Source organism: Lissotriton vulgaris, chromosome 3_2 (assembly GCF_964263255.1).
Source record: "Lissotriton vulgaris chromosome 3_2, aLisVul1.2, whole genome shotgun sequence".
Taxonomy (NCBI): domain Eukaryota; kingdom Metazoa; phylum Chordata; class Amphibia; order Caudata; family Salamandridae; genus Lissotriton; species Lissotriton vulgaris.
This window is the reverse complement of record NC_141690.1, coordinates 309959276-309984282: the sequence shown is the minus strand read 5'-3', so window position 1 is coordinate 309984282 and position 25007 is coordinate 309959276. Positions and strand designations below refer to the sequence as shown.

The following is a 25007-nucleotide window of genomic DNA, read 5'->3' as shown; positions in this document are numbered from 1 at the left end:
TGGCTTAAAAATTGTGCATCTTCTTGTTAAGAATAGGCAATGGTATTATCATTTTGTAGAAAAACATAATATCCACAACAATGAAAACAAAATACATATATGTTTTACTTTGAACGCCATTACTGTGTGCGCGGTTCATTGCTGGTAGAATGCGGACAGCATTAAAATATTTAATTAAATGAACCTAAAAACTTGGGAATAATCACTTTTGAAGGACTTTAGCCCATGAAATTAAAACAACAACGATTTAGTGCATTTTTTTTGTTCTTTATTGATATTTCACCCATGATTCAGTGGTTTTAGCACTTTGCGTTCCAGAGCACATATCATTCTTCCCTCCCCGGACACACAATTAGGCGAGAGGCATATCACCTTGTTAAAAATGTGACAGACCAGTTTTTTCGCCTCCTTAATTGACTCACTTTCTTCCTCTGACTCATAGCGAGCGGGAACACCTGGGTTTTTACGAGGTATTTAAGCCAGACGCGTCATAAAACCTTTCAGCATCAACATGAAACTGATGAACTTATTTCCTAAATGACAAAAAAAAAAAAGGACAGAGGACTTACATTATTCATGTATTCGCTCAGCAGGTCCTGGAGGGCCTGTCGCACCGCGTTGCACTCGGCCACGATGCGCTCGCGGCGGTCGTCGCGCGTGCACGAGGAGTCGGCCATCAGCGCGGCGCCGCTGATGATGCTCTCCAGTCTTTCCTCTAAGGATGGGCGGAACCTGGCCTCGCTGAAGGTCAAGGGGTCAAGAATGATCTTGTTCTGCAAAGGAAAAGAGTTGAAAAGAGATTCAGTTACGCTGGATGGACTCTGATTACTCTTTCTTCAGCTCACATTTCATCAAAACTGAATTTCCCTAAAAATGAAAAAGTTAGAATTGTTTGGATGTTTCTGCTCAATCTATTACGACTACATATATATTCAAATAAAAGTAAGGTCCCTGAAAGGGCCACACAAAAGGGCAAGGCACATGTCTCATGCAACATTAATAGTGTTAGTTTGACCTGGGTTTAATAAGGTCTACCAGAAAGCTTTATGGAGCCCGGGTCATCCACTTTTTTCAGGCCTCCACTCTGCTTTTCATAACAAGCATTGGCATAGCCAATATGTCTCACTTTTGGGACCTTATAAGTGTTTAGTTATGCAGCACAATATCCTTGGTGCAACAACATCAACAGTTGCATGGCCAAACACTTATACGGTCCCAAAGGTGAGACCTATTGGCAATCCAGTGAGTCTTAGAGCTGTGCAAGACAGACGAATGGGATGCAGGGGAGCAGTAGGGTGAGACGGACCTCAGCTATAAACATAGTGTGGCTCCAACCCAGAAGACAAGTGAATAATGAGGTAGGGTTTCTCCTGAGTGCAACCCTGAATATGTTTTACGCATCCCATTTTTCTCTGGTAATACACAATGGCCCGCAGTTAACAAAATGCCATTTGCGTGCCTCAGAGTAGACCAAATTATTAATTGTGGTGAATACAATTTTGAATAGGATTGGCTGAACTGTATAGCTTTCCTTCTTAAGAGCTGTGTATTATAATACTGGAATTCCTGTATACGTAACTGACACGTAGATCACAGAACATTTGTATAATTTGCATTTGCGTAATTTAAGTTTTGGTTTTCTTTCCTGTGCCGCATAACTTATTCCTCCAGTGCCAGATAATTTCAGTCACTTTATCTATATTGATGTCTCCGTTTCTTGTTCCCTATAAATGGCAACAAAGCTCATGTCTTAAAGTAAGTAAATAATTACAATCCCGATGTTCTCCATTAAACGATGACGTTTAATCTACTTTTGTGTTAGAGTCCTGCCCTTACAACACATAGCAGGAGGTAGAGCTACTCCTATCTGCACGTCTCATACACTCCAATAAGCACTCCTAAGAGGTGCCAGACCCCAATTAACACCTCTGAGCACCCCCTCCTCAGCTCCATGCATGTCAGTGCCACCATCAGCATCTCTCAGGTACCTGGAGCCTGCCCACTCCCTCTCAGTCATCATCTCCCTCTGCCTCCCAGCATGAACAGTGACCAACCCAGACCTTTCCTCTGCCCCAAATGCTGCAAAAGCTCTCGTAACCCGAGGGTGGAGGGGTGTGGTGGGAGGTGGATAAAAACCAGAGGACATGGAATTGGAGGTGGGGGGGAGGTGTCCTGCCCCCCACCATACCCCTGCCGAATGGCATGTTACAGCAGGAGAAGGCAGTGGGGGGGCAGGTAGAGAGGTGTGTGGTGTCCTGGGCCCTAGGCCCACATGCCGGGACAAAGCCTACACAGACACGACAGTATGTTACTGAGACTGGCCACGAGCATGTGCACCCGGGCCCATTTATTAGCCTGGTCACGTCACTCGTGACGCCGGCGGTGGATGGGTGTGGGGTATGTGTGCCCACTCCCATAGAGGGAGTGGTTATTAAACTAGTGCCTGGCGAGACACTAGAACGTGTCTCGCAGGACACTACAAGGACACTACAAGGAGGGACGAAAGGAGGCTTAGGGATGAGAGAAATGAAGAGAGGCAGAAGCGGCGCTGGTGGGAGGGGAGAGAAAGAGGAACAGAAACATGGATTGTATTCGTTGAGGTTGCAGACGGCAGGGTGGGAGATGGGGTTGTAGGGGAGGGGCGAGGAGAGCAGGGGTGGGGCGACAAATGAGGGATGAAAGGAAACGGGGAAAGGTTACACAGAGGAAGCTGGAGAGGAAGGGGATGAGGAAAGTGTAGAGGAGATCAGAGGCGAGGAACGCAGGGAAGAGAGAGCCATGGATGGGACGGAAGAAAGAAGGGAACGAGGATGGGCATGGGTGGGGTGGAAGGGTTGAAAGAAAGGAGAAGGGAGAATTTAATTGTAGAGGTAGGGCATGAATAGGCGAGAGAGAGTGGGCGAGGTGAAAGAAGAGTGGACGGGGGATTGGAACTAGGAAGGTGAGATGCAGTAGAGGTAAAGGTGCAACACGCAGGGAAGTGGAAACAGGAAGACATGGGATGTTAAAGGGGAGAAGAAAGATGTTGGAAGAGGGGACGTGGCAGACAAGACTAGGGAAGAATAAGAGAGGGGCTGAAGAATTGGCCAGAAGGGGTGTATGGGATAGGAATTGAACATTTCAGAAGAATTAGAGCTGGAAAGAGAGGAGAGAGGAAGAACAAGCCAGCGAGTGATGCGCGTGCGCCACAGCAAGCAATCTGTTTTCAATTATCGTGCACGCATCTGTGCACGATAATTGAAAACAGATGTGGCCTGTGCTGGTACCTGCAAGCAATAGGCGGTGGGCGGCGCAAAGGCAGGACATGCGCCCGCCTTTGCCCAATTGCGTGTTGTCTTTCTTAGAAAGACGCACGCAAAGCCCTATAGCCTGCAACGAAAACAAAACCACACATATGTGAATATGTGGTGAGATGTCAGAAGCCCTTAAATAAAGTATTTGCCATAACTGCGCATGCGCTGTTACAGGCTCGACCTAAAAAATCATTTCATTCAGTGAAGGGAAAATAGTGTCTATTGAAAGCATTTAAATGCAGCCAGGCAAATACCGCATTTGAGATCACCTAGTGTTCATATTGAAAAGTCAATGTCAATATGAATAAAGATACATTCATATATAAAAACAGAATCACATTTTTATTAGCAAATTTGCCTGTTGTGAACTCCACATCAACCCAGACTCAGGAATACATAGTTTGGCAGGCCTTGAGACCCAGGCCAGAAGTCACTGATTGACAGATCACAGGAGGGGTGGAAGGTAGCCGCCAGACAAATGCGCGAACGGTAAATTTCAGATCAATCTCACAGACTGGCGCAGCAACACCACAGTGGTCCAGGGAGATTAGCCCCAATAAAAGGACACACGGCCGGAGGGGTGCGCACATTCCCAAAACACCATAAAGTAAGATAACACATGAAGTTAGGAGCACATAGACAATCGGGATACAGCAAACACAGTCCACGCAAGGTCGAGGCCCACCTGGATGCCTCATCCAATACCTTAATTTATGGCTCCAAAGACAGAGGTTCACATTCCTTACCAAAAATGGACCACTATAACTATTTTATTGCATTCAATGAACTGCATAAAAGTGTTGAAAAGTCATTCTGTATGCCCTGTGCACCCCCATTTTATGTTTACTGGTACTGGTGGTAACTGACTGTCCCAGGGCTCTGTTTAACCCCTTCGATGCTCATGACGAGCTCAGCTCGTCATGCAGTACACTGCTCGTGTGCTCATGACGAGCTGAGCTCGTCATGAACAATGGTAATAAGGCCAGCATCGATGGTGTTAACCAGGCCCTAGGCCAGTGCTATGTTGAAAACACAGTAAGACACACACATACATGAGGGTACACGATATACCAGGGTATCCTTATAATTGCCTTGACCTACCTAGGACATAATAGGGCAGGGGCATAAAAACAACCTTTAAGTCCCTGGTACATATAATGCCAGGGTATTTAAGAGCCCAGCAGCCAATTCTGCACTTGCATGAGAGCCTGAGGTCATTTTAATATCAGCCCTGTGTTGCAGGATTGCTTTTAAATGTAAATTGTGGCCAAACTCGACTCTGGTGGATGGGGCACTTAAAAAGTGATAAAGTACAATATTGTAGCATACAAGGTATCTTAGTGCATCCTCTAGGTGTTCCAGGGACGGCGGAAATGTGTTTCTAAGGAGAACCCTTATAAAAGAGGTTGTCCTGGTAATAGAAAAATTGCAAATTTTACTTTCCCCCCATTGTAGTAAAGTGCTTCTCAAAATCGACTTTTATGCTAGGAGCACAGTGAAGTAAGGATCAACACTATGTATGCATATTAAAAACCCCTAAAGTCTCCACTAGGTGTCCCATGGGTATAGGGTCCTGTAACTATAAAAAGGGTCCTTATAAAAGATGTTTTACATGCCCAGGTGTTGGAGTAATTGTATATTTCATTTTCCCAATGGTAGATCCCCAGCCACATATATTAACCTGGCAATAGTTTATTAATGTATAACTTCCGTTAGGAATTTACCCAAAATATAATTCAAGGATTTAGGAGAATGGTATTGATAACATCAACAATATGCTCTTGTTGAATTTATCCTAAACTAAACAGAAAAGACGTTATACTTTCTTGTCTGTAAGCCAGAATTTACCCTCCCTTTCATCTCCCCTGATTGGTCAGAGTTTAGAGGATTAGCCAGGCTGCTTTGATGAATTGATAAGTTGCTCCCTGGAGAGGTTATTTCTTAGAGAGAGCTCTGCTACACAGGAATGCCAGAGCAGGAGGCAGGGGTCGTAAACCATGGAGATTCAAAGCGGGATAGGACAGGCAGGGAAAGCCAGGTCCATCTACCCATCAGCTCCCCTGACCCGTCTAGAATTTGGTAGGGGGAGGAGAGCTATGGAAATGAGCCATAGTGGAGGTTGGTTTAACTAGTTCTTGCCCTGCTGCTGGAAATTTAGCCATACTGAATTTTGGTGAAATAGTGCTTTTTGGGATAAGATTATGCCACACTTTAGAGGAAATGGTCATGCTCTGGGGTGTCCTGCACCTCATTATACAGGAGTACTCTTCTGCTTGACCACAGGAAAACACTGAATAAATATGTGAGGGGTGCAGAGCCTTACAAATCTGCTGCTTGAAACTAAGAGAAGGGGAAGACTTACCATGCTGGAAATTTGATTTGTACCATCAGGTCCTGCATACTGACTCACGGTTCCTGCTACATTATCGGCAACTACAGCCCTTTGGATGTACCTTGCTTCAAGAGGAATACAGGGTAGACTCCCTGCAAGCTACAGGTTAACAGTTCTTACCTGGACCATCACCACCATGAATCCCCAGCCTGGAGTGCATTCAGTGGATTTGTAAGGGTTTTGTCCAAGTGGACTGTGGGAACTGAAGTCCCAAACTTTCAAGGACCATCTAGGAGATTCCAAACCCTTGGATTATGTTTTGAACACTTTGGACCCCCAAGAGGAACTTCAGGAAGAAGTTCCAGAAGTTTTGAGACGTTTGGAACAACTTTGAAACAAGCTTCATAAGGGGAACGACTCAACTGTGAGAGCAACAGTGAGCCTGCCTGCCCTCCTGGCTCACCCTGCAGAACAGCTCCAGAAGTCCGACTTCAAGAGTTTGACCAGGATCTCCCTGGAAAGCAAGCCGGTGAGCCCTCACCGAACTTGGACTGGTGAAGAGCATCGAGGAACCTCGGCAGAAAAAGCTCCAGAAAAGTTTCTAAGAAAGAAGGTAAAATCTAGACTGAGGCCTACCGCAAGGGGTAGCATAACAGGGCGCCATAGCGGTCACCCTTAAACTTTGACGTTGTCCTGGTACTGAGTGACCAGATGTCCCAAGGTGGCACTACAGGTTTCTAGGTGCCTTATAGTGCTAAATCTTTAGAAAAACATAACTTTGGTTCCCTACATTCGAGTTTTGTTGTTTTGGTGTCATTTTAAAGATAAAAATATTTCGATTTTTATAAAGTGGTGTGGGCTTTTTTTTGTGTGTTAAGCCTTAAATATTTGCTGAATTGGTGTTTTTCAATGCTTTACATACCTGTCTCTTAAGTTAAGCCTGCCTGCTCACAGCCAGGATACCAAGGGCTGAGCATGGGAATAATTTACTGAGACCTATTCTGAGCCCTAGACTGTGTTAGTGACCTTATTGCCAGTGGTAAATGCATATTTAGCACTACTAATACCCCACTTTGCAACAAAAATTCACTTAGACTGATTATAAATTAAGATAATCCACAGACTCTATGCCTATGCTCCTGGCTGCATTGTTTAATTAAACAAACAGCTCCTCGTTTGCCAAACGCCTCTTGGCTCTCGTTTTTTTAAAGTTATTTCATGTTCAAACAACACTACTGTATGTATGAATATGCTAAGTCTGTTTTGTTTCTTTAAATAATTTGTAGCATGAACCTGATGCCCTGAATAGAGCAGAGATCAGATCAAAGACCCCTGACTTCTCCTTCCTTGTGAGGGTCTGAGGCGTATATATTGCTTTAAATGCCGTGAACTATTTCTTAATAATAAGCATCTAAAATATTGTCTTTCTGGGAAACTGTCATCTGAAAGCGGCGGTCAAAGCAAGAAATGTGACATTGTTTGGGGCAGGTTTGCTAATTTTGTGAATGAGCACAGTGGCAGTTCCTCTGCTAAGGTGGAGGACCATCACTCCACAGCTTTGCGAGCAGTGAAGAGGGAAAATAAAATAATAATAACTGAACATAATCATAATAAAAAATATCATTTCCTAGGTGTGGGGAGGTGTTGGTCTGGTCAGAGAAGAGGCCAGGGGGAGGAGGGGTTTTCACTCCTAAAGTGTGCATGAATGTTTGGCCGTCCCTCTTAGGCTGGCAATACAGTCCTGCACATTTTGCATCTTCACCACTAGGCTGTAATGCACAGCTTGGTGAGGAAAATGCACAGACTCCCTGTCCCCTTCTGAGCGCTGACCACTGTTCTCAGACAAATGACAACACAGCATTGCAGTATTGTGATTGACTTAGGGGAACCAATCACAATGCTGCATTGCAGCATTCCTCTTGGATTAGGAGAGCCCGGGTGCTTCCTGAAACAGAGTAGAGGAGGCATCTGCAACGCGACCGCAGGTAAGTTTTCTTATTGTTAAAATATTTTCTACCCACCCCCACTTCCCTCCATCCCCTTTCCTCCATTCCTTATCAGCCACCACTGAATGAGACAATGCCATTCAGACAACCACCTACACAAATGAAGAAGGTGGCCCCAGAGAAGGAAACCAGTTGGCAAATGAGTTGAGTCAGAAAATGGAAGTAATCTATATAGGTGAAATCTCCTTTGCCTCTCCTATCCCCTCAGTGCATCTGTGGCACTGTGTGTCCTATAAAAAAAAATACATTCATATGTAATATACACAACTGTCAATTAAAAGAAATAAATATCAGACAAGGTGGCCATTTTATTGCCCTCTGGAGTCCATAAAAAGTGCTGCAAGTTTATCAGCAAAGAATGCAAAAACGTTGTGCTGGTCTTATAAAACATAACATCCTTATCAGATTTTTACCTTCAGTAGAGGCAGAAGTAATAGAATGATCCTTTTGAACCTGTTGACCATCATAATTTGACGGCATATGTAAAGTCTAACTTCAGTGCTCCGTTTCTTTCTTCTGCCTTAATTTGTAGCCCATGTTCATGAAGTGTATTTCCCAATTTTTATATTTTGTATTTTTAGAAACATACTAGTTGTCTGACAGGTGGAATGGTGTACTTATTTTCTAACATTCTGTACAACATATCACTGATAAGGTAGCCTCCTTCTGTGGGACTGTGCTGGTTCCAACTCTGGAGGTTGGTATACTGGTAGTGCAAGTGCCATTTATGACTATTCAAGCTGGACTATACTCCAAATCAATTTAAAGCAGGAGTTGAACACAGTTCCTGGTGACAATTGGGGCATTCATAGTTCTAGCGATTTTGATTTCTACAGTTAGCATTGCTAAATGTAAGCCTTTTGTAATATTCTGAAATCTTGACATCTGAAAGCATTTTAAACTGTAGTTTGAAAGTAATGTATGCAACCTTCCTGGATTCATGGAAACCTAGGTTTGTATCTTAAGAAAAGTGTAAACCTTCCTTCTAGTTAGGGTGAGGGAGTTACAAACCCGAAATAACCGCTACTCACCTCCTTGTAGCGTGGCACACGCAGGCAGGACTATCTCAGAGGAAATCTGTAAAGTATTTGTACATAACACACACAGTAATACAATGAAAACACCACAGATGGACACCACACCAATTTAGAAAAATAAAGTTTCTTTATCTGAACCAAACAATAGCAAAACGACAGAACTTCAACATACAGAACTAAAAATATGACTTTTTAAAAGTTTCAAGCAAATCTGTCCAGAGAACTCTATGGATGTTGCAATTTTACACAAAGTAAATTCGATGTGTCAAAAATCCACAAAGAAAAACAGCCGTAGAGGAGGTAAGCATCAGAAAATACAGCAATGCGTCAATTCCTGAGTCCCTTGGGAGGTGATGCATCAGTTCTGCTGTACGCAGGAGAAGTGTTGCCTCAAATCCGGACTGTAAGGAGATGCGAGGCTTCGACATCCAAACCGGTTTTGGCCTGCGGGTGATGTGGTGTAAAATCTGGTGCACAGGTGCCATGTGTTGAAATCTGGATGCGCAGGAGGTCGATGCAGCAGTGGCAAACAGGCACTGCTTCGATTTCTTCAGCCACAGTCCAAGGATACATCAATTCATTTCAGCTGCACATCAGGGCCTTTGTCGGAGTCAGTGCCTGGGTCTTAGACATCAGAGACACGGTGCACGGAACTTGTTGATTTCTTTGACTGCACCGTGACTGTACGTCAGAAAAACAGGTGGTGGTAGAAGTAAGCATTTATTTTGAAGACTTTTGTAGCTTTTTGCAGCAGGAACAACCTCCAAAGGCCCAGAAATGGAGGGGCACCACTTGGCACGTCACAACTCACAGCAGTGGAGTTCAGGGACGATGCAGGTGAAGTTTTAGATTCCGCTGATACTTCTTAAGAGAAGGTAGGCACCCACAAGCCCATCGAGAAACTTCACAAGCAGGATAATTGGCAAAATCTAGTCATTTTTCTCCAAAGCAGAAGCAGCAACCACAGGGCAAACAAGCAAAGCAACACACAGCAAAGGAGTAGTACTACTCCTTATAGCTCTTCAGCTCTCTTCTCCTTAGAGGAGTTACCTCTTGATCCATAAGTGTTTATATAAATGTGGGGTAGGCTCCAGAAACACTACGGGGCAGAGACAGCATTGTGAGAGGCCAGGCACAGCCCTATTCAGGTGTCAGTGACAACTCCTCCCACGATTCTAGCTCAAAAAGGCCCGTCAGCATGGTGATGGGCTTTAAGGATATGCAGGGCACACATCTGCTCCCTTTGTGTTACTGTCTATAGTTAATGAACAAACAACTCAGCTGTCAGTCTAAACCAGATGTTGATTCCACAGGCATGCAGAGGCACAGAATAGTAAAGCAAGAAAATGCCCTCTTTCTAACAGTGGCATTTTCAAACACACAATTTTAAAACCACCTTTCCCAGCACAAACTCCAAATCTCTAGCTCTTTCAATTTGAAAGTTACACTTGTAAAACGAAATTGGCAGTATTTCAATATCAGGACATGTAAAACACACCAATACATGTCCTTCCTTTCACAACCACTGCACCCTGCACATGGGGGTACATTAGGCATACCTGAGGGGTGATTTAAAAGTAGTAAAATGGAAGACCACTTGCCAGGTTGACATGGGAGTTAAAACTCCACTAGCATACATGCAATGGCAAGCCTGAGACAGGTTTACAGGGCTACTCATGTGGGTGGCACAACCAGTGCTGTAGGCCCATTACTAGCATTTGATAAACAGACCCTGGGTAAATACTGTGCACTTTACTAGGGTCTTACCAGTAAATCAAATATGCCAACCATGGATAACCAATTATAATCACAATTTACACAGAGAGCATATGCACTCTAGCACTGTTCAACAGTGGTAAAGTGCCCAGACTCCTAACGGCAACAAAAACACGTCAGAAAAAATAGGATGACACTGCTAAAAGGGCCCGGTCGAACAATTATTCTCCATGGTGCTCATTTTATTTAATAGTCCTCATAAATGCTGCTGGAAACATGCTAGCTAAAACAGTTACTAACTATCTTATTCTTAACTGCAACTGATTTAAGGAATACTAGTAATCGTGTATATTTCGTAATATCATTCTTAGATCAAGTGAACGTTAACATTTTACGTGACAATTGCACTTCTCAATGCAAATATGGCACCTAGAACTGTAAAGTGGGCATATTTGAGCCATTTTGCCTGCTAAACAGATAAAGAGGCTACATGAAATCTGCACCAAGCCTATCTGTGCTTTGCCTTTATCCTGTTGGGGACCTTAAGTATGAGAATGCATCATAAAAGTACTAGGCAGAGGAGGCTGGACAGTGTATCCTCCTCAAGGATGAAACACAAGTAAAAGAATAAAAATACCAACATAAAACAGCAGTTGTACACAAAAAAGTGTAAATACAAATTAACGTGTTAGATCTGTCAGCCTTAGGGTGGCCTTCCCGCAAATGTTTTGTTTCCACTCCTATTTTTGCTGATCTCCTTTTTGCTGGCCTTAGGACTCTGCACACCCTACCGCTGCTAATTTGTGCTAAAGTGCTCCTACGCTCTCTTTAAAACATGGTGTCATTGGCCTATACCCAATTGGCACATTTAATTTACTTATAAGTCCCTATTAGAAGGTACCACATGCACCCAGGGCCTGCAAATTAATTGCTACAAGTTGGCCTGCAGTACTGATTGTGCCACCCACTTATGTAGCCCTTCTAAATCTGTCTCACACCTGCCATTGCAGCCTTAGCGGTGTGGCGCCGTGGCTAGGGCGACTGACTCCAGAATCTGGGGATCACGGTTCAATCCCCGGCACCAGCGACAGGTTAGCCCAGCACCATGTGGCTCTGGGCAATAGCTTGCTTAATCTTCCCGATGGCCCCCAGCGCCTAGAGACCCTCACGGGTGATTGTGCGCTTTACAAATGTGGAATATTATTATTATATTAGTGTGAAGTTTTAAACTGCCATTTTGACCTGGCAAAATAAACCTGTTGACCTGCCCAAACCTTCCTTTTTAATACATCCCTAGTGTAGCCCTGAACAGCCCAGAGGCCAGGGTGCAGTGTATCTAAAAAGTAGAACACGCCTTTATAAGTTGTACATATCCTGGCAGTGAAAAACTCCTACATTTATTTTTCATTACAGCAAGGCCGACCTTTGCCATATGATATCATTGGAGATACATTATTAAATGTATTTCATTGCATTTATTAAGCTGTAACATTTAATTGGGAGCAGGTGGACATATTGAGTTTAATGTCTAAAGAATTGTCATCAAAAACCTTCTTCATTGGTGACGTTAGATATTTAATCACAATTCTGGAATTGCAATTTTTAGAAAGATGGCATTGTTTGGTCCCATCCATTTGGACTGCTGCCTGTATCCTGAGTCACGTGACTAGGGGGAAGTTACAGTTGATCTTTGTGTATTGCTTGCAGACATTGAGAAAAATGGAAGCTGGGTGTTGGGAGGATTTGCTACTCTGAGTTAATGTGGGGAGGAGCTGCCACCTACCACGCTTGAACATCACAAGTCTGAGCCATCTAGAAAACGGGCTTCACACTAGTTTATTGTGACTCTAGACAATCTAGGGCCACAGCAGGAAGTACCAAGCCCCTCTGTGGGATGGATTCTACTGGAAGCTTCCCCAACCAGCTATAAATATTGGACTTCAGACACCAACTCTTCAGTACACCTCTGGATCTGTAGACTCTGCCAGAAAGAAGGATTGCCATGCTGCTGAAAGGGCTGGCACTCTGATGGACTTCTGCTCTGAAGGACAGCTGCTCTGCCGGGCTGAACTGCTGTCCTGCTGACCTCATTTCTGGGTGAGAAAGACTGGATCTGCAATTCTAAATCTAGGACCCCAGAGCAACTCCAAATACTAGTTGGCTGGCCTCCTGATCCGAACCCCCAGGCACACAACTGACTTCACAACCTTGAACCAAGCCCCTGGATTCTGCCGTAGGTGAGTTCTATCTTGCCAAGTGGTGTCACTCCAGCCCTAGACCATTGGAGGTGGGCCTGAAGATGTTCTTCAAGCCTATTTCTGGAACCAGCAGAACTGGCACATCGACTCAGCTACACGGTGCAACTTCTAGCAGAACTGATGCGTTGCCTCTGCTGCATGGACTTTCCTACCACAAGGACTCAACATCACCATCACAGCCACATTGAAACTGCTGCTGTATGATGCAGCCCCAATTCAGGCCCTCAAATCACAAATCTTTTGTTAACTGCTGCCTCAACTCTACATTTTCTTTGGAACCAGACAGAGCGCAGCGCATCCTCAATGCAGGACTTCTCATCAGAAGCCCCCTCGTCGACAACCTCTTCAACAATGAGTAAGGACCTCACATGGCAGCAATCAGCTCCTCTGAACCAATGCTGTGCAATGCATCTCTGACCTGGACCTTGCATCTCCTCAGCTGCACGACGCATCCACGACGTGGGACTCTGTAACTCTACGCAACCAGGATTTAAGGCACTCTTGTTCAGCAGGCCTAACTATGCACCTGAAACTGGCTCACACTCCATCACAGTCAGCCCGAATCTGTAACTTTGTCGCAGTTTAGGGTGACCAGATATCCACAGTCGCAACTTTTGACTTAAATCCTTAAAATTCCATATCTCATGTTCTACTGATTGGATTTTTGTTGTTGTGGTCTTACTGTTATTTATTAAAATTTACTCTATTTTACTAGTGTGCTGTAAGATTATTCCTGTGTTGTGTTCTCATTTTATTTCTGTTTAAACTGCTGCATAAATACTTTACATATTGCCCTAAATTATGAATGACTGCTCTGTGCCAAGGTACCAGAGATTTGAGCAAAAGTGAATTTGGGGTTTGCTTGTGACTTCGCCATGACAATGATTGTGGTTTCTGCTTGAGTCGGGTTCCTCTGCCCTCAAACATTAACCCACATTTCTTACACTGGTGATCAACAAAGAGGATTTATTTGTGCAGAACCATTCAGTGATTTTGTGTTATACTAAAATCCCTGATAAGTTATCTGAGACCAATTTGAGCCTTTTTTAATTCTCCCTAGTGTCTGGATGTCTGTTTTACTTTGTTTCTAAATGTACGTTCTTGACCTCTTTTTCTCATGCCATGGAAGTGGAGAGGCTCATTGAGGATAACCTCAGCAGGGCTTGCAAACATACTTCAAGGAGAAGGGGTCACATGCAGGAAAGAAGGCCACGAAGCTGGACCTTCAGATAGCCCTCTGCGCCTATTAGGGAACCACTAGCAGGCAATCCCAGCCTGAGGACTCTGAAGATCCTAAAGTGGAGGATCCTGATGATGGGGAACTTGATTTGGGAATGGAGTATAACCTGGCTGTGGACCCTAAGGGGAGCTCCCAGAGGATTGAGACAATTTGGTCAGTGACAGAAAGTCCATTGTGTGGGCAGGAAGCAGTGTGTCTTCCAGGAACTTGTCCCTAGAGGAACTGGAGGACAGGAAGTCGGCTCAAGCTGGAGTTGGCCAAAATGTGACTAAAGGCAAAGGAAAAGAAGGCTGGTAGAGCGTAGGCAGAAAGGAAAATGCTGCTGTAGCAAAAGAGAAGTCTGAAAAAACTGAACATTAAACCTAGACAGAACTCAGAATCCAGTAGCAATGGTGGCAGCTTATGAGCAGTATCTGAAGATCCATATACCTAAATATATGGTGCCCTACTATGTGGTGGATGATGATATCAACAAATGGTTAGCTGCCTATGAGGTATCCTTGAGGGTACACAAGATCCCAGAGGAGTACTGGCGGGGGGAAGCTTGTGGAAGAAAATGCCTACAGTGTTCAGAGACACACCACTCCTGCAAGCGGTAGATGATCAACCCAAGTATTACCCCATGAAAGGCATACTTGTCACCAAGTTAGGCTGACCCCTGAGAAAGTACTGTCAGAGGATTAGGGACAGCCACGACCCCTCAAACTAGTCTTGGGTGGACTTCTTAGATTATTCTACCATTGAGTTGGGTAACAATAAACATCTGTTATTCAGCTCCAAGATGCTCCTTTGGGGTGAACGTGTGCTTTACAAATACCCATGTTATTTTATGTTATGTTATTCTAATGAGGCCTCAATGACTGGGCGAGGAGCAGCAAAGTTAATGATTATTATTGGGCAGTTCTACCTGATTTTGAGGGAGCACATGCTCAATATTTGTTTCACAGGGCTGCACCAGCGCCAGGTGGATAGCAAGCGGATAGATCCAAGGAAGGTTGCTGAGGAGACAGAAATGAGGGTCAGTATGTGGTGTAGTGTCTTGGGAATTAGGAATGTCGGAACTCTTTTGGCTCTGGATCTGACTCAGTGGTTGAGTGGGGGCCTGAGTAGGTTTTCAGGGGGCAACTCTAAGGAGACCTCAGGGTGCATGTATTAATAAATCTATCACAGGGATCAATGAGGGCTTATCAATATGAGATGTTCAAACATCCCTAGTTTCAGTAAGCCATTATGTAGCTGGGGAACTCCAGTTTCCAGCACATGGCTTCCATGGCCACTTGCAATATCTAAGAAATTACTTAGACATCACAGCAGATATGTCCACACATGTAGTATAGTGCAACTTGTGGTAGGGTCAGAAGGCCTGCTGTAGGGTTGGCTTACTGACACTGCATGCAGAGTCTGCAGGCATGGCACACAGGAGATGTGCCATGTTGTGTCTTCACTTTTCCCTGCACCATGGCATGCAGCCTGGCATGACAGCTTGCATGCGGGTGGTGCGGGGTCCCTTAGGGTGGCCAATACATGCTGCAACCATTGGGGTTCCTGTTGAGCCTCCTTGTCTTAGGTACCAGGGGTACCATTTAATAGGGTCTTACAAGGAATGCTAAGGTATTGCTGATTGGGGAAAATATTGTACAGTTTAAGGGAAAGAGATCTGGCACAAGGGACCTAGATGGCAGGTACCCAGTGCACTTCTGCCAAAGCTGCATCAGATGCTAGGCAAAAAGTAGGAGTGACCACATCAAATAGCGACACTTCCTTAAATAAAATGCTGCTGTGTCTTATTCTAAGTTGGTAAAACAGAAAGAAAAATGAAAATCTGAACTACAGAACATAAAAATATAATCAGGAATCAAAACTTGAAATCCATTTTAGCGACACACCGGATTGACCAAAAGCACAACATCTCTCAGTTGCGATTTCAAATTGGCATGGACAACCACAAAATACTACTACAAAGAAAAACTTTCTGTAATAAAAAATGTAACACTTTACAAACTAGAGGCATGAATGATAAATATGAAATAACTTATTTTCTATAACAACATGATTGTGTTACCTGGTAATTCTTCCATTAATTTCAAGGTATGATCTATCATTACAATTTTTAGCACATTATTTTATGGCTGTGATTATTCATTGCTAAATGCAAGTGCTTTGTTTGCTCATGTTTGACTATTATTTTATTTTATTTTTTAATAGCATTTAGATATCAGGCAATTTCTAATATTTGCCACTAGCAATATTATCCATTATCATGGTATCTTATTGAGTCACAAATGTATTGATTTTCTTATGTGCAGTACTTGTGTTGTGTTCAACTACCACCGATCTGGAAGGTAAAAAGTGTAAAGATTTTGTTTATTGCTTTGTTTATTTGTGGACACCAATACTTCTGGGTTCAAACATGCTGTACACCGGGCAGTATACTTCTGGATGCTTGCTGCGACACATGTAAAGCACCCTCATCTCTTTTGCTCACAAGCACGTTGTTGGGGAGGCTGCATGATCGTTTCTTCACATTTAACCCCTTCCTTGCTGCCATCGGCCTTTGGCCGTCATGAGCACTACCTCGCTGGTGCTGTGAACGTCCAACAGCCGACGCGGGCCAGCCCACTCCACGGAACCGCCGCACTGCGGCGAAATAACAACCGCGGCTGAGGTGTTAAGGTGATTTGCTTCACATCTTGAAACAGACATTGAAATGTCTACACTTGTTTCTGGCTTACATGGTTTAGGTCTCTTTAGCGTATAGTTCAAGTTCAAGTTCAGTAATTTGTATAGCGCGCTACTCACCCAGAGGGTCTCAAGGCGCTTGAGTGAGGGTGGGTGCATCATTTATCGAATAGCCAGGTCAGTATAGTGAAGAAGGACTTGTAAATACACTGCTGGTTTTAGGAGGGCATGCGTGTATGACAAGATCATGCACAGTGGTGATTGGGATTAAGTTGGACTTTGTGATTGCATAAGTATTTCACACAGGGCAGTTATTTGAGGAGTTTTTATTCATCACAAGGTGGATTATAGCTTCAATTGCACATGTATGTTAGTTTTTTATTTTGTTGTTGAGAGAACACTAATACGGGTAATACACACATTGTTGGATAAAGACATGGGGTTCCCGCTATCCATTTTCCCTGTTAATTTTCTTATTTTGATTGCGATTACCCCTGATGAAGGGTCTATTTTACATGAAATGCATTGGGTTCTGTGGTGTTAGATGCCTTTTGAAGAAAAGTTCAAGATTCACAAAGGAACGTATGTTTGAACATCAGTACTAAGTATTCACACATGTCTTCCAATGGATTAACAATAAAACATTTAAAGGTTCAATTGAAGGATTCCATAATACATTTTTGGTGTAAAGCGATTTATAATTAAATATTTAAAATGCCCAGGGGTCTTGTTTAGTAATGGATCTTGGGACTGGAAAGTTTGTTGGCTACCAACAGTTTCTCAAAATAAACCTTTTGCCAGGCCCAAACCTTCCTTTTTTCTACAAATAGGTAACCCCTAAGGTAGGCTCTGGGCAACCTAGAGGGCAGGGTGCAATGTATTTAAAAGGCAGGACATGTACTTTTAAGTCTTATGTCCTGGTAGTGAAAAACACCAAAAAGGGAGAGAGGAGCTAGACCCGCCTCACTTACACCTGAATAGGATGTGTCATGCCCCCACACAAAGGGCTGCATACCCCCATCCTGTAGTGAGTCTGGAGCCAGGATAGGAGCACTTCAAAGACCTTTCTCTGAAGTCTCCCCCACTTCAAAGGCACAGCTGCAAATAAGTGCTGAACCTCTGACTTCAGTACACTTCTTGAACTGTGACCAGTCTGCCAGGAAGAAGAACAGCTGTGCTGCTAAAGGACTTTTACTCTGTTGGACTGCTGTTTGCTAGACTCCTGCCTTTCTGTGCTGCAATGCTGCCTGCTGTTCCACTACCTGGGTGAGAAGGACTGGATCTGCATCACTTGAACCCAGATTGACTCCAAGGGCTAGTTGGCTGGCCTCTTGATCTCACATCTCAGGGACTTAAAAGACTCCCAACCACCCTGCTTCTTCACCTGGACTTTAACACCTGTAGGTCTGCCCTGCCAAGCGGTGCCACCCTGGATCAGGACCCTTGGAAGTGAGCCCAATTGGCTTTCTCCAGCAAAACTGACGCATCCTCTTGCGAACCGGTGCATCGCTGCTGTTGCATAGATCAGAACCAGCATATCGCTCCTATTGTGTAGATCAGAAACAGTGCATCACTCCTGTTGTGTGGAACAAGAATCGGCGCATAGCTTCTGCTGCCTGGATCAGCCCCGACGCATCACCTTCGCGACCACCACTGCTTGACGCTCTTCCCGGCTCAAGGTGTTTGCATCCTCTTCAACTGCATCCTTAAAGACAATGATGAATCTTCGTATCGCAGCTCTTCTCTCATCGGAGCCGACACATTGCCGCTGCTGCATGGATCAGGACCAGCGCATTGCCAACACTGCATGGATCGACACCGATGTATCGCTTCAGACACCCCCCACATCTTCAACGTCAACACAGCCAGGATTAAGGTACTTTTGTTCAGTGGGCCTCACTTGGTCCCTGAATCTGGCCCATGCTATGTTGCAGTCAGCTTCAACTTTTGACTTTGTCCTTGTCCGGCTTAACCAGATATCCCAAGCGAGCGCTCATTTCCTTCTCAGCGCTTATTTACAGTTCATATCTCAAGGTCTGATTACTGGATTTTGGATGTTTTAGTCTTGTTTTTTTTATTGAATCAATATCTATTTTTCTAACCTATTGTGGAATCTTTTTGTGTGGTGTTTTCACTGTTTTACCATTTGATGTGTTGTACAAATACTTTACAAATGGCCTCCAAGTTAAGCATGACTACTGTGTGGCAAGCTACCAGAGGGTGACCACAGGTTAATTTAGGGTTTGCCTGCCTGTTACCCTGGCTAGGACTGAGACTGCTGCCTGACTTGGGCTCATACCCTTTTCATGGATTAATATATACTTTGTCTCCCTAGTGTACGACATCTATTTTTGGTGTTCAAGATACAGAATCAGAGACCTCAGTAACTAAGTATTATGTTATGGAACGATTAACTTTATAGCAGTAAACCTTCACAAAGGAATCCTGTGAAATAGGGCTCTGACTCCTTCGCAGGGGTATTCAATGTGAAAACAGCGCAGCCTTCTTCCAGTACAATTAATTAGCTGGAAAGGAGAAATGCTGAAAATTGAAGGAAAAAATTAAGATGCACCTATGGTGCTTAAGTTTAGGTATAAAGCATTCTCGATATAATCAAAAGTGTGTCTTAGCAGTTATACCCGCTTGTATGTCTCCATGCTCATGATGGATGTTACCAAAAGTCCAGGTGGATAATGTAGACCTGGCATGAAACCTGCCCAAATCATGCTGTGAGGCAGTGCCTCCAAAAAGAGAGAGAGCGACAGAGAGAAAGAGAGAGAGAGGGAGATGGAGAGAGAGAGAGAGAGAGAGAGAGAGGGAGGGAAGGAGAGAGAGAGAGAGAGAGAGAGAGAGAAAGAGAGAGAATGTAAGAGACAGAGAGAGAGACAGAGACAGAGAGCGACAGAGAGACAGAACAAAAGACAGAGAGAGAGATAACGAAAGAGAGTGAGAGAGAGCGGGAGATACAGGGAGAGAGAAAGAGAGAGAGAGAGAAGAAAGAAAAAGAGAGAGAGAGATAGAGAGAGAGATGGAGTGAGAGGCTTTTGCAAGAAGCAGTTCCATGCTGGGAACTCAGACCACCTGAACACCCCCATAAGGCTGATGAATTTCAACAATCATTGATACGTGAACAGTGAGTCACACTTGTATGGGCATTGACAGAACACGACTTCCTCTATAATTTATTGGATATTTGTTCTTCTTTCATAAGAATCACTAGTCTTCCCTATATTTTCGGTCCCTTTGTAGAAGGTGATGGCCACCATGGTAGTGGCATTTATTGCCTGTTTTCAAACGGGGATTTTAAATTAGCTGAAGGGCGTGTCACCTTTAATCTGGTGGCTTTCATTGCTTAATACAAGGAGCACAAACTGTGTGGAAAATCAATTGTACTCTTTTTCTTCGACCTGTGTCAGCTAACAGGGCCCGTCGTAGGACTTCTGGGGCCCCGTGCAAAAGGGAGGATGTGAGGCCCCTCTAATTTGCATGCAACATCACAAGAATTGACATCACAGAAAGTGACATCGCAGGACTATTGATCTTATTTGGCGTCACTGAAGAGACCTAATGTGGACATCAGTAACATGGACAAAAAGATAAATATACAAATGCAATAAGTCCATATATTTTAAAACGGTATAAAATGGATCACATTTGTCACATTGGATGGAAAATCTAGGTGCAGGTCTCACAAGAATGGATATTTTTTACTCCAAGTTAACTGATTGTTTCCAGATGAGCGCATGACAAAAAATCCCACAGCATTATGGAAAATAAATTGAATGGCATCACTGGGAAATTTTTTGCAAAAGGGAATATATAGCAAGATTAATTCGAGTTCAGATACATGTATTTTTCATTTTACTTTGAAAGCTATGTAACTCACTGACCATAACACAAAAGAGCAGCTGAGAACCAGTGCTTTTGGATTTAGAGTACAGAATTATTCACTTTTCCTCACTAGGCTTGAGGGGATGAGAGCATGGGAAACAGGAGAGCAAATCTACATTTCTTATAAAAAGCAGATAAAAGGAAAGATTGCAATCAAACAATGAAGAGAGTGTAACTCCAACCTTCTAGATTATTCTTGTGGGGTGGCTCCCTGGTATTGATTCATTAGGGAAGGTTTAGTATCTGGGTGTGTTTAAAGTAAAGGTATGCTGTGTAGATTCAAGAGGTTTTCAAATCAATGTTTTTGATTTGGTATTAAACTGTAGGAAGTGGTACTGGCCGATTTTAGCGCTGGTGAAGCACTGTGCGACAATGTTTGTTGGTGTCCTCCAATGACGCCCTCCGCTAGAGATTCCCTCACTAACACCCTTTAGCAGTGCCTCTCAAGTCTCCATACTCACATTCTCGCTCAGATGCATTTAATTTGATTTACAGTGCCACTGATACCAGTGTAGAGTGTCAGAGCACTTTTTTTCAGAGTTTTATATAGCGCGAACTTGACCCGAACCGAATCGGGTATCAGAGCGCTTTACATAGCACCAGTTACGCTACCTGAGGACACAAATTCATTTTTGTTAGGCACGGGGAGATTAAGTGATTTGCCCAGAATCACAGGATGTTTGGCGTCATTACTGAGACTCGAACCCAGATCCCCAGGTCCGAGGTCATGCGCCCTAGCCGTTAGGCCAACTCCTCTCCCCCACTTAATATCACACACATTACACAGAGACAATCAATCATATGTGTGTAAATCACTCTATAGAAAATGTTACGTATGGCAAAGGACTCACATGACAAGACATGACAATCATACTAGTAGGAAGTATAGTTTACTAGTGATTGGTCAGGAGAAACACAAACTATGAATTTAGAATGTAACACCATGGTTGAGGGTTCCCCTTAATAACCAGAATTGATTTCTACCTAAAAGAACCCTTTTTGCAACATTAGGATAATCACAGACTGGGGGAAAACATAATGCTCTAATTATACCTTGTAGTTTATATCAAGCTCCAAGATGACAGTTAACAGCTCACTGTTCTTTGTTAGGATTTTGACTTATAAACTGCAACAAACAAAAGGTCCACTGACCTATTTATATTATGTGCACTTGGTGTTCTGCATAGTATGTGTTCTCTGCAGCAGGCACATTAACTGTCTGTACTACCTTTCCACGAATCAAAACTTCTACTTGACAAAACTCTATCTCTAACTAGGAAGAATATTAATTACCTGAGTTATCATGACAATTTTATTGTTGCCGGAAATTGCTGGAGGCCAGGAGGAGGCATTAAGTGCTCTTAAAAACATAATATACCTGCAAACATGACACCCCAACCAAAGTCAGAGCCAGGTGCGATTATACTGGTCGCAACGCCCTAGAGCCTCCCTGCTCAAGGTCCTCTGACCTCAGTGACAGTCATAGTCGCACTATGGTGAGCTCCTTCATAGGCCTCCGTGCAAAACTGTAGGTGAACTTCAGTATGGATTGTGGTTGCCAGACTTTCACGGTTAACCCACGCTTGCCACTGTTAGGGTCCACCTACTGGTGCTAAGACACCAGGGCTTCTAAGATCTAGCAGGGCCTTCGACAGTCTAGCACGGGAATGCGCTCCCTCAGGAGAGTTGTCTAGCGGACAGGTCATGAAGGCAGAACCTGGTTACCCCATTAAATTCAGCAGCTCTGGCCATAGTGCTACATCTTCTCCCCCACTGAACACCATACAGCCCCACTGAGAGAAACTCGCACTGCTTTCAGCAACAACCCAATTGTGCCCCGCTATAAACACCTGGTTGTGACTCAATTGAAATTATGCACTAGACAAGAGTAATATGCTGCCTGAAAAAAAACAAGTTACAACATCCTGGAGAAAGCAAACACTCAAGGGAAAGCAAGATTAAGAAACACATGCAAAATGTAAGAAGGAACAACATAGTTAGTTATCTTTACACTTTTACACTTATTATTCAGAAATCAGTGAGTGCTTTTGCCTGAAAAGTTAAGGATGTGACTACAAGTCCCAGAAGAGACATTTGATTATCCAATCCTCCCTTCAAGCAGGTATTTCAGTACCTCCAGGAGTGGTGCACTTCTCTACCGGGGAAAACAATGTTGTTCAAAGAAAGACTAGAAAACAAAAGTAGCGCTTCACTGGTAAACTCTGTAATGTGGTGCTAATGTGTTTGGATTTGAGTAAAATCAATCAGGCCACTTTGCGACCCACTGTGTCTTGCTTTATTTGGTTATATTTCCCATCTTCAAACGTATTTCTCTACGTCCTGAGACTGCACTTTGGAATAGAAAAATGTCTAAAAAGATGAAATTTCCAGCAAAAGTGTTTTTCTTTTTGGATTAATTTCACGGAAGAACAAATAAAGGAAAAGAGATAAGAGGGAGTAATACCCAATTCTTGAAGTTACGGTTTTCAGTAAGTGCGGAGGAGCAAGACAGAGTAAGAGTAAGAAGGGGGGCGGCTGCCAGCGGCAGAGCAGAAGTGGGCACTGTCCTTGTCCTCTCTGGGCAAGAAGGAAAATGACAGAGTCTGACCTCCCTGCCCCCGAACAGCCAAGCCTTATCTATAGGCTTTGGCTATTTCTGCCATCCTGGGAGGCGTGTTTAAAATGAAAAAGTAGGGGAGCTAAATATATTATATTAAAGAAGTAGGGGCATGCCCCCAAGGCTCTAGACATGAGACCTAAAGACAGGCAAAATATTTCGAAGTAAATCTATAGGCCACCTTGACATGCCTGGGTCTCATCTGCTCTTAGCATATCAGCACTACAAAATGGATACAAGGCCCAGGGGAGGGGGCCCCCCACACCTGGGCCTTGCAGCTTCCCCAGCGCCTAGAGGCCCAGGGAACGTGGCCCCCCAAACCTGGACCTTGCAGGGGCCCTCTCCCCTGAGCCTCGGAGCAGTAACGAGCAGGCACATTTCCATTAAAAGAAAATGTCGGTATCAGTGATGTGAAGGTTAACAAAAGCCAGTTGATCTGGCTGCTCCCTCCTCCCCTAACCTACCTCTCCTTATCTAAACAAAGGGGCCTTCTGTCACCTAGAATGGCCGGTACTTAACAGGGGCACTGCGCCGCCCCGCACTGTGAGTTAACATAATTGCAGGCCCCTTCCCAATATGTTTGTCTCTTCCCCAACTGCACCCCCTGGAATGCCACCGCTACCTCACCAGCAAGATCAAGGCACTTCTTTTTGTAATATGAAAGTGTGGGGCAAGGGGCCTCAGAGGAGCAGGGTGGCTAACTGTGGAAGTGTGGCCTTTCACATGGAAGCGGGGCCCCCCTGTGTTTTAGCTTAGCGTGAGGCCCTGGGCAGCTGCCCACACTGCTCATGCCTAGCGCCGGCACTGTCAGCTAAAACGACAACCCCGTGCTTATTCATAATTCATCTAGCAGATTATTAGCTCAAAGTTATCTGCTTTATTGTTTACATTTTATAAGCCGAAAGCAGACTTGAAAACGAGCAACACTGGCAGATATTGCTGCCAGCTTTAGAGACCGACTAGATTTATGTCAGTGAGCACGAGGACACTATCCTTGCACGTGCAGCCCCAGCCTCGTAATTCTACTGGACAGATTTTCCAGCGGCTGAGGGCGTGCCTGGGATCCCTCATCCTTGACGTCTGGGTGCAGGAACACAGGTGGTGTTCTAATTGGGCAGATCAGAATCCTACCCGGGAAAACCACTTCACCCAAAGTGTAATCAATCCCCCAGGAATCAGGGTATTAGGGGGCAGATTTAGAAGAAGGTGCCGAGGCATGGCACCACAAGCCCTTTGGCTGCGCCATGCTGCGCTATGCTGCAGCACTTTCAGAGCACAGGAATGCAACATATTTACAATGATATTTCGCATTCCTGTCCTCACCCCTGCGCTGGCACACAAACAGCTGCCATGCGTCCGGTGCAGGCAACCTTGCACCATAGTGCAAGGTTGCTTATGTCATGGGGAGATTGTTACAATCGCTACAGGCATATTCCTATTTCAATGCGTGCTGTAGAATGCAGTATGCAATGAAAGAGGAAAAAATTAGGAGAAATTAAAACATTTCTCCTCATTGTGCCTCACCACGCCACCCCTAGGGTGGCGTAGCATACTGGTGCATTTTCAGGTTTACAAATTCTCTTAAATCTGGAAATGTGTCTGGGTCCATGGGTGTTGCGTGGGAACACCCTCAGCAACACCCATGGAACACCCTTTCATGCAATGTGCCGTGTGTAAAGGGGCTGTATTTACTAGGACAGGAAAAGCCACAGCTTTACCTGTCCTTGTAAATATAGGGCAGTGTAATGCGCTGCCAGTGCGTCACAAAAAGTGATGTACTGGCAGTGCAAGGGGCTTGTAAATCTGCCCCTAGGATTCTTCACACTATGCAAACTTCATAATAATGCAAAGATGGCAACCCCATTTTAATCTTTTTGATGGTGCTCATAAAAGACGCCCGAGCACATTAACTGCAAATTATATCACTTTAATATTTTT

The 25007-nt window shown here is 44.1% G+C and overlaps 1 protein-coding gene across 1 annotated transcript in view; it reads right to left on the bottom strand.

Moving 5' to 3' along the window:
* Nucleotides 1-273: 273 nt before the first annotated feature.
* The window catches only part of LOC147725764 (catenin alpha-2-like), a 948019-nt gene continuing 923285 nt past the window's right edge, over nt 274-25007 (bottom strand). The window contains exon 7 of the mRNA XM_086964589.1: nt 274-773. Within this exon, the coding sequence (XP_086820715.1) occupies nt 534-773 (240 nt within the window). The 3' untranslated portion in view covers nt 274-533. The remainder of the gene's footprint in view (nt 774-25007) is intronic.